This window comes from Coregonus clupeaformis, chromosome 28, assembly GCF_020615455.1.
Source record: "Coregonus clupeaformis isolate EN_2021a chromosome 28, ASM2061545v1, whole genome shotgun sequence".
NCBI lineage: Eukaryota > Metazoa > Chordata > Actinopteri > Salmoniformes > Salmonidae > Coregonus > Coregonus clupeaformis.
The window spans coordinates 19,683,396-19,697,512 of NC_059219.1; the positions used below are offsets into that span (position 1 = coordinate 19,683,396).

The 14,117-nt window shown below is 44.1% G+C and overlaps 1 protein-coding gene across 1 annotated transcript in view; it reads right to left on the reverse strand.

The window, feature by feature from the left end:
• LOC121543367 (crystal protein) overlaps window positions 1–12,588 on the reverse strand; it is a 46,612-nt gene extending 34,024 nt beyond the window's left edge. Inside the window, exons 1-5 of the mRNA XM_041853180.2 lie at window positions 11,726–12,588; window positions 11,280–11,481; window positions 9,875–10,008; window positions 8,582–8,709; window positions 7,614–7,732 (exon numbers count right to left, since the gene is read on the reverse strand). Of these exons, the coding sequence (XP_041709114.2) occupies window positions 7,614–7,732; window positions 8,582–8,709; window positions 9,875–10,008; window positions 11,280–11,481; window positions 11,726–12,229 (1,087 nt within the window). The 5' untranslated portion in view covers window positions 12,230–12,588. The remainder of the gene's footprint in view (window positions 1–7,613; window positions 7,733–8,581; window positions 8,710–9,874; window positions 10,009–11,279; window positions 11,482–11,725) is intronic.
• Window positions 12,589–14,117: the final 1,529 nt, after the last annotated feature.

Consider the following 14,117-nt stretch of genomic DNA (forward strand, 5'->3'; position numbering starts at 1 on the left):
TAGATAGGTAGAGGGTCAACTTAGATAGGTAGAGAGCCAACTTAGATAGGTCAACGGTAGATAGGTAGAGGGTCAACTTAGATAGGTAGAAGGTCAACTTAGATAGGTAGCGGGTCAACTTAGATAGGTAGAGGGTCAACTTAGATAGGTCAACGGTAGATAGGTAGAGGGTCAACTTAGATTGGTCAACGGTAGATAGGTAGAGGGTCAACTTAGATAGGTAGAGGGTCAACTTAGATAGGTAGAGGGTCAACTAGATCGATAGAGGGTCAACTTAGATAAGTCAACGGTGGATAGGTAGAGGGTCAACTTAGATAAGTCAATGGTGGATAGGTAGAGAGTCAACTTAGATAGGTCAACAGTAGATAGGTAGAGGGTCAACTTAGATAGGTAGAGGGTCAACTTAGATAGGTCAACGGTAGATAGGTAGAGGGTCAACTTAGATAGGTAGAGGGTCAACTTAGATAGGTAGAGGGTCAACTAGATCGATAGAGGGTCAACTTAGATAAGTCAACGGTGGATAGGTAGATGGTCAACTTAGATAAGTCAATGGTGGATAGGTAGAGAGTCAACTTAGATAGGTCAACAGTAGATAGGTAGAGGGTCAACTTAGATAGGTCAACGGTAGATAGGTAGAGGGTCAACTTAGATAGGTAGAGGGTCAACTTAGATTGGTCAATGGTGGATAGGTAGAGGGTCAACTAAGATAGGTCAATAGTAGATAGGTAGAAGGTCAACTTAGATAGGTAGAGTGTGAACTTAGATAGGTAGAGGGTCAACTTAGATAGGTAGAGGGTCAACTTAGATAGGTCAACGTTAGATAGGTAGACGGTCAACTTAGATCGATAGAGGGTCAACTTATATAAGTCAACGGTGGATAGGTAGAGGGTCAACTTAGATAGGTAGAGGCTCAACTTAGATAGGTCAATGGTGGATAGGTAGAGGGTCAACTTAGATAGGTCAACAGTAGATAGGTAGAGGGTCAACTTAGATAGGTAGAGAGCCAACTTAGATAGGTCAACAGTAGATAGGTAGAGGGTCAACTTAGATAGGTAGAGGGTCAACTTAGATAGGTAGCGGGTCAACTTAGATAGGTAGAGGGTCAACTTAGTTTGGTAAACGGTAGATAGGTAGAGAGCCAACTTAGATAGGTCAATGGTGGATAGGTAGAGGGTCAACTAGATCGATAGAGGGTCAACTTAGATAAGTCAACAATGGATAGGTAGAGGGTCAACTTAGATAGGTAGAGGGTCAACTTAGATAGGTCAACGGTAGAGGGTCAACTTAGATAGGTCAACGGTAGATAGGTAGAGGGTCAACTTAGATAGGTAGAGGGTCAACTTAGATAGGTAGAGGGTGGATAGGTAGACGGTCAACTTATATAGGTAGAGGGTCAACTTAGATAGGTCAACGGTGGATAGGTAGAGGGTCAACTTAGATAGGTCAACGGTAGATAGGTAGAGGGTTAACTTAGATAGGTAGAGGGTCAACTTAGATAGGTAGAGGGTCAACTTAGATAGGTCAACAGTGGACAGGTAGAGGGTCAACTTAGATAGGTCAATGGTAGATAGGTAGAACGGTCAACGGTAGATAGGTAGAGGGTCAACTTAGATAGGTCAATGGTGGATAAGTAGAGGGTCAACTTAGATAGGTAGAGGGTCAACTTAGATAGGTCAACAGTAGATAGGTAGAGGGTCAACTTAGATAGGTAGAGGGTCAACTTAGATAGGTCAACGGTAGATAGGTAGAGGGTCAACTTAGATAAGTCAACGGTGGATAGGTAGAGGGTCAACTTAGATAGGTCAATGTTGGATAGGTAGAGAGTCAACTTAGATAGGTCAACAGTAGATAGGTAGAGGGTCAACTTAGATAGGTAGAGGGTCAACTTAGATAGGTCAACGGTAGATAGGTAGAGGGTCAACTTATATAGGTAGAGAGTCAACTTAGATAGGTCAACGGTAGATAGGTAGAGGGTCAACTTAGATAGGTAGAGGGTCAACTTAGATAGGTAGAGGGTCAATTTAGATAGGTCAACGGTAGATAGGTAGAGGGTCAACTTAGATAGGTCAACGGTAGATAGGTAGACGGTCAACTTAGATAGGTCAACGGTAGATAGGTAGAGAGTCAACTTAGATAGGTAGAGGGTCAACTTAGATAGGTCAATGGTAGATACGTAGCGGGTCAAATTAGATCGGTAGAGGGTGAACTTAGATAGGTCAATGGTAGATAGGTAGAGAGTCAACTTATATAGGTCAATGGTAGATAGGTAGAGGGTCAACTTAGATAGGTAGAGGGTCAACTTAGATAGGTCAACAGTAGATAGGTAGAGGGTCAACTTAGATAGGTAGAGGGTCAACTTAGATAGGTCAACGGTAGATCGATAGAGGGTCAACTTAGATAGGTCAATGGTGGATAGGTAGAGGGTCAACTTAGATAGGTAGAGAGCCAACTTAGATAGGTCAACAGTAGATAGGTAGAGGGTCAACTTAGATAGGTAGAGGGTCAACTTAGATAGGTAGCGGGTCAACTTAGATAGGTAGAGGGTCAACTTAGATAGGTAGAGGGTCAACTTAGATCGGTCAACAGTAGATAGGTAGAAGGTCAACTTAGATAGGTAGAGGGTCAACTTAGATAGGTCAATGGTAGATCGATAGAGAGTCAACTTAGATAGGTCAATTGTGGATAGGTAGACGGTCAACTTAGATAGGTCAATGGTAGATAGGTAGAGGGTCAACTTAGATAGGTCAACAGTAGATAGGTAGAGGGTCAACTTAGATAGGTAGAGGGTCAACTTAGATAGGTCAACAGTAGATAGGTAGAGGGTCAACTTAGATAGGTCAATGGTAGATAGGTAGAGGCTCAACTTAGATAGGTCAATGGTGGATAGGTCAACTTAGATAGGTCAACAGTAGATAGGTAGAGGGTCAACTTAGATAGGTAGAGGGTCAACTTAGATTGGTCAATGGTGGATAGGTAGAGGGTCAACTTAGATAGGTCAATGGTAGATAGGTAGAGGATCAACTTAGATAGGTAGAGGGTCAACTTAGATAGGTCAACGGTAGATAGGTAGAGGTTCAACGGTAGATAGGTAGAGGGTCAACTTAGATATCAATCAATTTTCAATTTTTCAATCAATTTTATTTTATATAGCCCTTCGTACATCAGCTGATATCTCGAAGTGCTGTACAGAAACCCAGCCTAAAACCCCAAACAGCTAGTAATGCAGGTGTAGAAGCACGGTGGCTAGGAAAAACTCCCTAGAAAGGCCAAAACCTAGGAAGAAACCTAGAGAGGAACCAGGCTATGAGGGGTGGCCAGTCCTCTTCTGGCTGTGCCGGGTGGAGATTATAACAGAACCATGCTAAGATGTTCAAAAATGTTCATAAGTGACAAGCATGGTCAAATAATAATCAGGAATAAATCTCAGTTGGCTTTTCTAGCCGATCATTAAGAGTTGAAAACAGCAGGTCTGGGACAGGTAGGGGTTCCATAACCGCAGGCAGAACAGTTGAAACTGGAATAGCAGCAAGGCCAGGCGGACTGGGGACAGCAAGGAGTCACCACGGCCGGTAGTCCCGACGTATGGTCCTAGGGCTCAGGTCTCTCAGTTGGCTTTTCATAGCCGATCATTAAGAGTTGAAAACAGCAGGTCTGGGACAGGTAGGGGTTTCGTAACCGCAGGCAGATATGTCAACGGTAGATCGATAGAGGGTCAACTTAGATAGGTCAATGGTGGATAGGTTGAGGGTCAACTTAGATAGGTCAACGGTAGATAGGTAGAAGGTCAACTTAGATAGGTAGAGGCTCAACTTAGATAGGTCAATGGTGGATAGGTAGAGAGTCAACTTAGATAGGTCAACAGTAGATAGGTAGAGGGTCAACTTAGATAGGTCAACGGTAGATAGGTAGAGGCTCAACTTAGATAGGTCAATGGTGGATAGGTAGAGGGTCAACTTAGTTAGGTCAACAGTAGATAGGTAGAGGGTCAACTTAGATAGGTAGAGGGTCAACTTAGATAGGTCAACGGTAGATAGGTAGAGGGTCAACTTAGATAGGTAGAGGGTCAACTTAGATAGGTAGCGGGTCAACTTAGATAGGTAGAGGCTCAACTTAGATAGGTCAACGGTAGATAGGTAGAGGCTCAACTTATATAGGTCAATGGTGGATAGGTAGAGGGTCAACTTAGATAGGTCAACAGTAGATAGGTAGAGGGTCAACTTAGATAGGTAGAGGGTCAACTTAAATAGGTCAACGGTAGATAGGTAGAGGGTGAACTTAGATAGGTAGAGGGTCAACTTAGATCGGTCAACGGTAGATAGGTAGAGGGTCAAAGGTAGATAGGTAGAGGGTCAACTTAGATAGGTAGAGGCTCAACTTAGATAGGTAGCGGGTCAACTTAGATAGGTCAACGGTAGATAGGTAGAGGGTCAACTTAGATAGGTAGAGGGTCAACTTAGATAGGTCAATGGTGGATAGGTAGAGAGTCAACTTAGATAGGTCAACAGTAGATAGGTAGAAGGTCAACTTAGATAGGTAGAGTGTCAACTTAGATAGGTAGAGGATCAACTTAGATAGGTCAACGGTAGATCGGTAGACGGTCAACTTAGATAGGTCAACGGTAGATCAGTAGAGGGTCAACTTAGATAGGTAGAGGGTCAACTTAGATAGGTCAACGTTAGATAGGTAGACGGTCAACTTAGATAGGTCAACGGTGGATAGGTAGAGGATCAACTTAGATCGATAGAGGGTCAACTTATATAAGTCAACGGTGGATAGGTAGAGGGTCAACTTAGATAGGTAGAGGCTCAACTTAGATAGGTAGCGGGTCAACTTAGATAGGTCAACGGTAGATAGGTAGAGGGTCAACTTAGATAGGTAGAGGGTCAACTTAGATAGGTAGCGGGTCAACTTAGATAGGTAGAGGATCAACTTAGATAGATCAATGGTAGATAGGTAGAGGGTCAACTTAGATTGGTCAACGGTAGATAGGTAGAGGGTCAACTTAGATAGGTCAATGGTGGATAGGTAGAGGGTCAACTAGATCGATAGAGGGTCAACTTAGATAAGTCAATGGTGGATAGGTAGAGAGTCAACTTAGATAGGTCAACAGTAGATAGGTAGAGGGTCAACTTAGATAGGTCAACGGTAGATAGGTAGAGGGTCAACTTAGATAGGTAGAGGGTCAACTTATATTGGTCAATGGTGGATAGGTAGAGGGTCAACTAAGATAGGTAAATAGTAGATAGGTAGAAGGTCAACTTAGATAGGTAGAGTGTCAACTTAGATAGGTAGAGGATCAACTTAGATAGGTCAACGGTAGATCGGTAGACGGTCAACTTAGATAGGTAGAGGGTCAACTTAGATAGGTCAACGTTAGATAGGTAGACGGTCAACTTAGATAGGTCAACGGTGGATAGGTAGAGGATCAACTTAGATCGATAGAGGGTCAACTTATATAAGTCAACGGTGGATAGGTAGAGGGTCAACTTAGATAGGTAGAGGCTCAACTTAGATAGGTCAACGGTAGATAGGTAGAGGGTCAACTTAGATAGGTAGAGGGTCAACTTAGATAGGTAGAGGGTCAACTTAGATTGGTCAACGGTAGATAGGTAGAGGGTCAACTTAGATAGGTAGAGGGTCAACTTAGATAGGTCAACGGTAGAGGGTCAACTTAGATAGGTCAACGGTAGATAGGTAGAGGGTCAACTTAGATAGGTAGAGGGTCAACTTAGATAGGTAGAGGTTCAACTTAGATAGGTCAACAGTAGATAGGTAGAGGGTCAACTTATATAAGTCAACAGTGGATAGGTAGAGGGTCAACTTAGATAGGTAGAGGCTCAACTTAGATAGGTCAACAGTAGATAGGTAGAGGGTCAACTTAGATAGGTCAACGGTAGATAGGTAGAGGGTCAACTTAGATAGCTAGAGGGTCAACTTAGATAGGTCAATGGTGGATAGGTTGAGGGTCAACTTAGATAGGTCAACGGTAGATAGGTAGAGGGTCAACTTAGAAAGGTAGAGGGTCAACTTAGATAAGTCAACGGTAGATCGGTAGAGGGTCAACTTAGATAGGTAGAGGGTCAACTTAGATAAGTCAATGGTGGATAGGTAGAGAGTCAACTTAGATAGGTCAACAGTAGATAGGTAGAGGGTCAACTTAGATAGGTAGACGGTCAACTTAGATAGGTCAACAGTAGATAGGTAGAGGGTCAACTTAGATAGGTCAATGGTGGATAGGTAGAGGGTCAACTTAGATAGGTCAACAGTAGATAGGTAGAGGGTCAACTTAGATAGGTAGAGGGTCAACTTAGATAGGTCAACAGTAGATAGGTAGAGGGTCAACTTAGATAGGTCAATGGTGGATAGGTAGAGGGTCAACTTAGATAGGTCAACGGTAGATAGGTAGAGGCTCAACTTAGATAGGTCAATGGTGGATAGGTAGAGAGTCAACTTAGTTAGGTCAACAGTAGATAGGTAGAGGATCAACTTAGATAGGTAGAGGGTCAACTTAGATAGGTCAACGGTAGATAGGTAGAGGGTCAACTTAGATAGGTAGAGGCTCAACGGTAGATAGGTAGAGGGTCAACTTAGATAGGTCACGGTAGATCGATAGAGGGTCAACTTAGATAGGTCAATGGTGGATAGGTTGAGGGTCAACTTAGATAGGTCAACGGTAGATAGGTAGAGGATCAACTTAGATAGGTAGAGGATCAACTTTGATAGGTCAACGGTAGATAGGTAGAGGGTCAACTTAGATAGGTAGAGGCTCAACTTAGATAGGTCAATGGTGGATAGGTAGAGGGTCAACTTAGATAGGTCAACAGTAGATAGGTAGAGGGTCAACTTAGATAGGTAGAGGGTCAACTTAGATAGGTCAACGGTAGATAGGTAGAGGGTGAACTTAGATAGGTAGAGGGTCAACTTAGATAGGTCAACGGTAGATAGGTAGAGGGTCAAAGGTAGATAGGTAGAGGGTCAACTTAGATAGGTCAACGGTGGATAGGTAGAGGATCAACTTAGATCGATAGAGGGTCAACTTATATAAGTCAACGGTGGATAGGTTGAGGGTCAACTTAGATAGGTCAACGGTAGATAGGTAGAGGATCAACTTAGATAGGTAGAGGATCAACTTTGATAGGTCAACGGTAGATAGGTAGAGGGTCAACTTAGATAGGTCAACGGTAGATAGGTAGAGGGTCAACTTAGATAGGTCAATGGTGGATAGGTAGAGGGTCAACTTAGATAGGTAGAGGGTCAACATAGATAGGTCAACGGTAGATAGGTAGAGAGTCAACTTAGATAGGTAGAGGGTCAACTTAGATAGGTCAACGGTAGATGGGTAGAGGGTCAACTTAGATAGGTCAACGGTAGATAGGTAGAGGGTCAACTTAGATAGGTCAACGGTAGATAGGTAGAGGGTCAACTGGTTGTGTTCCAAATTCCTCCTTATTTCCTTTATAGTGCACTACTTTTGACCCGAGACCTATGGGCCATGGTCAAAAGCAGTGCACTATAGAGGGGATAGGGTACAATTTGGGATGCACACTTTATCTAAAAATGGTTAGTCTTCAGTCAGAAATCGACAGAGACACAGAGGAAGACTGGTCTCCTACTTGATTTCATCTGGGCAGCGAGGACAGCCTGAGGACTGAGGGACAGCAGGCAAACGAAGTCGCTCACAGAGCAGTTGGCCTGCTTGGCAAAGTCCCTCCCCAGCTTCAGGGCATCATGTCTGGAACAAAGACAACAAACCACAGATAGTCTCTCTCTGCTCAATGGGAACATTAGGTAGTGCCACATCTCTTCCAGGAGAGTAACGACAGCTGTAGATGGAATGAGTGTTTTACTAGGACATGGGCAGGAACTTAAAGGTACCTTGTCTTCTTGGAAAAATTAGCATGTCTAAACTGTAACCCTGAGGGGATAAATAATATAGTATTTTATTGATTGAATGTAATTTTATTGAATTTATCCTGTTTACTCCTTGTAGCTAGGCAGGCCATATAACGAAACACTTATCAGGAAGCTGGGTGATTCACTTTTGTAGTCAATTTCCTATTTACATATGGTAAGGACTACTCATTCAAAATGTGGGAAGGATAAGTTGATCAATATAGATGATAGAAGCAAAGTGAGGGTCTCCTTCTTAAACCTGAAATCCTTCATTGTGAAACTGCCTCGTCTGTTTGGGATATTACAACAACAAAGAAGTTACTGCAAACAACAAACACTGTATTTGTCACTCTGACATCATTGCACGCACGATAGAACAGCAGAAAATGTACTGCAATTTATTTCACTACGTTGCACGACACTCCTCACCTCTGCTTCGTCAACAAAACAAAAACAATAACAACGGCGGTGGGGCGGACAGTGGCGCCGTTTCCCCTACGGCGGATTTCATCTTTAAGGAGTTAGCGATCAAGACCACTAGCTGAGTCATGTGTTCATTCGACCAACGGAAGAAAACGGACTGAAACAGGGAGAGAAATGTGGGATCTGTCCAATGAGAAACGCTTGTTTTTGCTACGGTGTGCCCTAATGAACACTACCCAGATGTTAGGGGTTAGTGGTCACTGACCTGGTCTTGAGAGGGATGGAGAAGGGTAGGCTCTGGAACACAGCCTGTCTGAACAGGGGCTTACTGCTCTGGACCATCAGGTGGAGGCTCACTGACTGGGCTCCTGCACTCTCCCCAAACACGGTCACCTGTGGTTGATGTTAATGGGCCATAATCAGGGTTGGGTTGTATGTCCACAGACAGAGAAAATAACAATGTACACAAACACACATAATCCTGATGGTTTTATGCCTAATTTAGATATATAATATCCCCTGGGTGCAATTTGAGAAGTGAAGAATGATAAGGCTGTTTATCTTTGTTTGATGGAGGTGGTTTACAGAACTGAAAGGCTTTTTCTTAACCAACCAGAGTATGGTACTAGCTGTTTGTATGAGGTGCCAGTCATTTCTCTTTCGGCATGATCCAACCAATGTGTTTGTGCTGGGTCTGTCTCTGCAGTTGGGCCCAACAAGGACTTCTGGAAAACCAGAGAATTTATTGAAAGTTCCTGGATATGTGCAACCCTACTCTGCAGCATCGACCTCTCTCCGAAGAGCCTCTTTCCCCACTCTCTAACCACTCAGAGAAATCTCATCAGGGCTGGAGGAGCTCTTCGCTATGCCTCATAGAGGCTGTTATTCTCCCAGTAGCAGGGCATCACTACAAATCAGTCACGACAGCACCCCGGGATATATATAGAGGTCATTCAACAACAACCACTGCTGAAATACAACCTTGTCAACAAGGTATTTCTATACATGGTCAGAATGTGAATATCTAGGTCAGTGTATCTGGTGTCGAGTCCAGGAGTTTTTCCTGACCAGAGTTGGGATCAATTCCATTTCAATTCAGTCCATTCAGGAAGTAAACGGAAATTACAATTCACATTTCAATGAGAAAAATTTGAATTTAAATGTCTATTTACTTCCTGAATTGACTGAATTTAAATGGAATTGACCCCAACCCTGCACCTGACCCCAACCCTGCACTTGACCCCAACCCTGCACCTGTCCCCAACCCTGCACCTGACCCCAACACCAAAAAAAAGAGAGCAGTTTGAACCCGTTGAGATCATCAAAGACTTGAGGTGGCGGAAGAAATCAGATGTTGTCATTTCGTACGACTGTGGTTTGTTCGATCAAAGGGGCATGATCATAAGGCATTAAATGGAAGAAACAGACTGAAACAGGGAGGGACTACGTGGACTAGTCTAAGAAACATTCTAATTCGTTTTCCATTGTGAAACATTTGTAAACATTTTCCCTTGCATGCCCTAATGAACACGACCCAGGATAATGTGTGCGTGCTTGCCTTGCTGGGGTCGCCGCCGAACAGAGCAATGTTCTGTTGAACCCAGAGAAGAGCAACCTGCTGATCTAGGATCCCATAATTCCCGGTTGCTGAGGTTTTGGGGTCTTTTCCCGAGACGAGGAAACCAAACGCCCCTGCAATGATAGAGCAAGTCCATTGGTCCATGAAAAACTATATACACAAAACAACACACCCCTCAGAGGAGGTTGGTGGGCGGAGATATAGGAGGACGGGCTCATCATAAAGTCTGGAGTGGAATTGATGGAACGGAGTCAAACACATCAACACATGGTGTTTTGATACCGTTCTATTTATTCCATTACAATGAACCCATCCTCCCATCTCTGCCCCCCAGCCTCCTCTGACACCCACACAGATAATGGCCTTTTTTCAATTGGGTGAAAGTCTGTCCCCTCCTCGACTCCTGTGTCCATCTCTCCTCTGTGACCCAGAAACCGATGTGGTCGCAATATGTAGGAGATGTCAATTCGTTAAAAGGTGAACGGAGGATCCGGCAAAGGATGCTCAGGGGTGCGTTCAGTTCGACAGAACGTTGTGCAACGTTTAATCCAACGGAAACGGTACTGAACGACAAGGGGGCGTAATCATTACTCCGATTCTGTTGCAAAACGTTTCATCTGTTGCTAAATGTTTTGCAACAGAAACCGTTTACGCCAAGCTGAAAACACAAACGAGAGTTTCTATTGGACAAATTCAGGTAGGTCCCTCCCCGTTTCGTTCAGTTTGCTCCATTTGGTTCTAAAATGGTAAACGGTTTCCGTAATGAATGCGCCCCCAGTTGAAGAACGTTGTGATTACGGTGGCCCAGAGGGAGGTTGTGTATGGTGTGTGCTGTGATTTCTAACGACCACACACCCATATTGATCAGGCCACCACAGGGTCACAACTCGCTACACCCACCAAATGGTATTTAACGAGGAGAGGACAGGAGGAGTCGAAGTCCACTTGAGAAAAGGCCATTATATACAGCAATTTGATATACCCAGGGTCTTCTGCTATATTAGACAAGCTCTCAACTCTGTTCATAAATGTTTGGAATCACCATCCAGATATCCATTTGTTTCCTATTTTTGGGACTGTGTAGGGTAATGTCATCAGCAAACCCGATGCGCCCCCCACACTAATGAATCACACAAGGTCTCTGCCCTGTCTCTACACTGTTCCAGGTCTCTTATGAAAGGGTTAGGGTTGAAAGAAACAATTTGATCTTAATGAAACTAGCCTGGATAAATAGATAAAAGTTGTATAGTGAAGAGGTGTGGGGTGACGTTCCCTTTAGATACTGACCCTGGTCAGTTTGGCATTTTCCCCACTAATGGTTAAGGTTAGGTTTAGGGAAGCTGATCCTAGATATGTACCTAGAGAAACTTCACCCCTGTCTTACCTAGCCGATATGCCATGTTCACCACCACAGTGTGTGTGAAGTTACTGATGAACCTCCCATCGTACAGGGGCTTGGAGGCTGAGCCAGCGATGAAATCCCCCCCGTGGATCCACACCATCACTGGCAGGGGTGTCAGTAAAGGGGAACTGAAGTTCACATCCAGAGGTACAAATATGTTGAGGTAGAGGCAGTTCTCACTCACCTACGGGACAATCACGTTTCATTTCAGAAACCAAATATTCACATTTCACAAGCCATTTCACACAGCAAATAAAATATTCACATTATTGATGAATCAAAGACGTTTCTGGATGTTATCAGGAGATTAGTCAGGACTTTGTTAATTTCACGTTTCACCGTCAACACGCTGCACATGACATACTGGTAGAACATTACGCTAAATCATAACAAAATCATTATCAAGCCCATCTGAGTCAGTCCCCTACCTTCTGAGGGCACTCGTCAGATATAGGGCCACTGCAGCCTTGCATACATGCGTCCCTCGGGTACGTGGCGTCGTACACCCCCAGCCACGGGGTCACCGGTCTGGGGGCCTTCCAGCGGTACTCGGCCACAGGTGGGTCCGCGTACGGGATCCCATAAAATATGTGGGTCTTTTCCACTGTGAGTCCCTTGATCACCCCATTGTTGGTCAACACTATGGGGCCATAGTCAGGAATATCAGGGATAGTAGTCTTGGTGTTGACTGGTTCCTCATCAGTCCAGATGGGAATGGAATCCTCTGGATCTTCAAGCTCCTCCAATGAGTTTGTTTCAAAGCGAATGTCTCTGTTGATAGCCAAAGGTTGATCCCTGACTAGTAGTCCATAGGAGGAAATCCTTCCAATAAACTCTGTAAGGTCGATCTCATTCTCAAACGTTGTCGCCTCTGCAAAAGACAGCGCAAAGACCAGGGAGCAAAGCAGAAAGAAACAGTGACAGCTCTCCATCTTTCCTGAATGAATTATCAGAATGTATTACCCAGGGTCTCTCAGTCAGATCAGATCCTTCTCCAGTTGCATCCTAGCTGGGGCAGAAAGCTGAAGCCTACATTCCTACCCAGATGAATAAGGGGGAAACGCTTTAACTTCCCCTAACGGCTTTCCTTTTCATACCATATTTGGTAAAGAGAGGAAGTCCAGTGGCAAGTCAGAGGGACAAGAGGAATCAAGACGAAGCTGGTTCCATATTCTGCTTATTTTCTCAGATTAAACATCCCAACATCTCTACACAGTTTTCTGTTCCCAAAACTATCATTTGCTATGAACAGTTTTGTAGATTGACTTCCTAAACGTCCTAGAAACGTACATTACTTAAAAGAAGAGCAGGGGTGAATTCAAGTTCTTGCACAATGCACACATACACTTCCAAGAGTAGGCGTTCCCTAACAGAAATATGCAAATGAACACTAAAACGCGCCAATAATATGTTTTTCTAGCTCATGCTTGGCTCTGCCCACCTCCTTGATTGAGTGCCCACAGTGTGACAAAGCCCCATGTGAACTATCTTGGGTTTAGCAAAAATAATCTTTGGTTCCTACAGTGGCCTGTGTGGATACTCGTGACACCAATTTGGCCAATTGGAGAATCATGAACAGTTCTCAGACAGAACTTCCCTTGTCAGACAACTGTGGATTAGGACTCATGACTGATATACTTGGGATAGCCAGGACCCTGTGATGCACTCCCAGTAATGGGAGGCAGGTGGTCTTTCCCTTTACCTAACGACATAATAGGTTCCCATGATGTGAAGCTTGGCTCATTTTTGGTGGTCACAATATTGTTCTGTGTGAAGTTTCCCCTGGGTACATGGCGGCAGGTAGCTTAGTGGTTAAGAGCGTTGTGCCAGTAACCGAAAGGTCGCTGGTTCTAATCTCCGAGCTGACTAGGTGAAAAATCTGTCGATGTGCCCTTGAGCAAGGCACTTAACCCTAATTGCTCTGGATAAGAGCATATGTAAAATGTACAAAACTAGGATCAGATTCCCCTCCCCTCCAGATCTGTAACATTAGTTAATTTATGGTAACACTTTCTTTGAAGGTTGCATACCAACTTTCATAAAGCAATCACTACTACACCTACATAAACAATGCAACACTTTGTACAAACATATGTTTTGTAAATTAGAATTAATATCTGTTATGTAGGCTATAAAAAGGTATTTAGGAGTATATTACTGACAATATGTAATTACAAGGAATGAAGGGAATATACACTATATATACAAAAGTATGTGGACACCCCTTCAAATTAGTGGATTCGGCTATTTCAGCCACACCCGTTGCTGACAGGTCTATACAATCGTGCACACAGCCATGCAATCTCCATAGACAAACAGTGGCAGTAGAATGGCCTTACTGAAGAGCTCAGTGACTTTCAACGTGGCACCGTCATTGGATGCCACCTTTCCAACAAGTCAGTTCATCAAATTTCTGCCCTGCTAGAGCTGCCCCAGTCAACTGTAAGTGCTGTTATTGTGAAGCAATACATTTAGGAGCAACAACGGCTCAGCCGTGAAGAGGTAGGCAACACAAGGTCACAGAAACTGGACTGTCGAGTGCTGAAGCGTGTAGAAATAATCTGTCCTCGGTTGCAACACTCACTACCGAACTGTTCGTCGGGAGCTTCATGAAATGGATTTCCATGGACAAGCAACCGCACACAAGCCTAAGATCACCATGCGCAATGCCAAGCGTTGGCTGGAGTGGTGTAAAGCTCGCCACCTTTGGACTCCGGAGCAGTGGAAACGCGTTCTCTGGAGTGATTAATCATGCTTCACCATCTGGCAGTCCGACTGACGAATCTGGGTTTGGCGGATGCCAGGAGAACGCTACCTGCC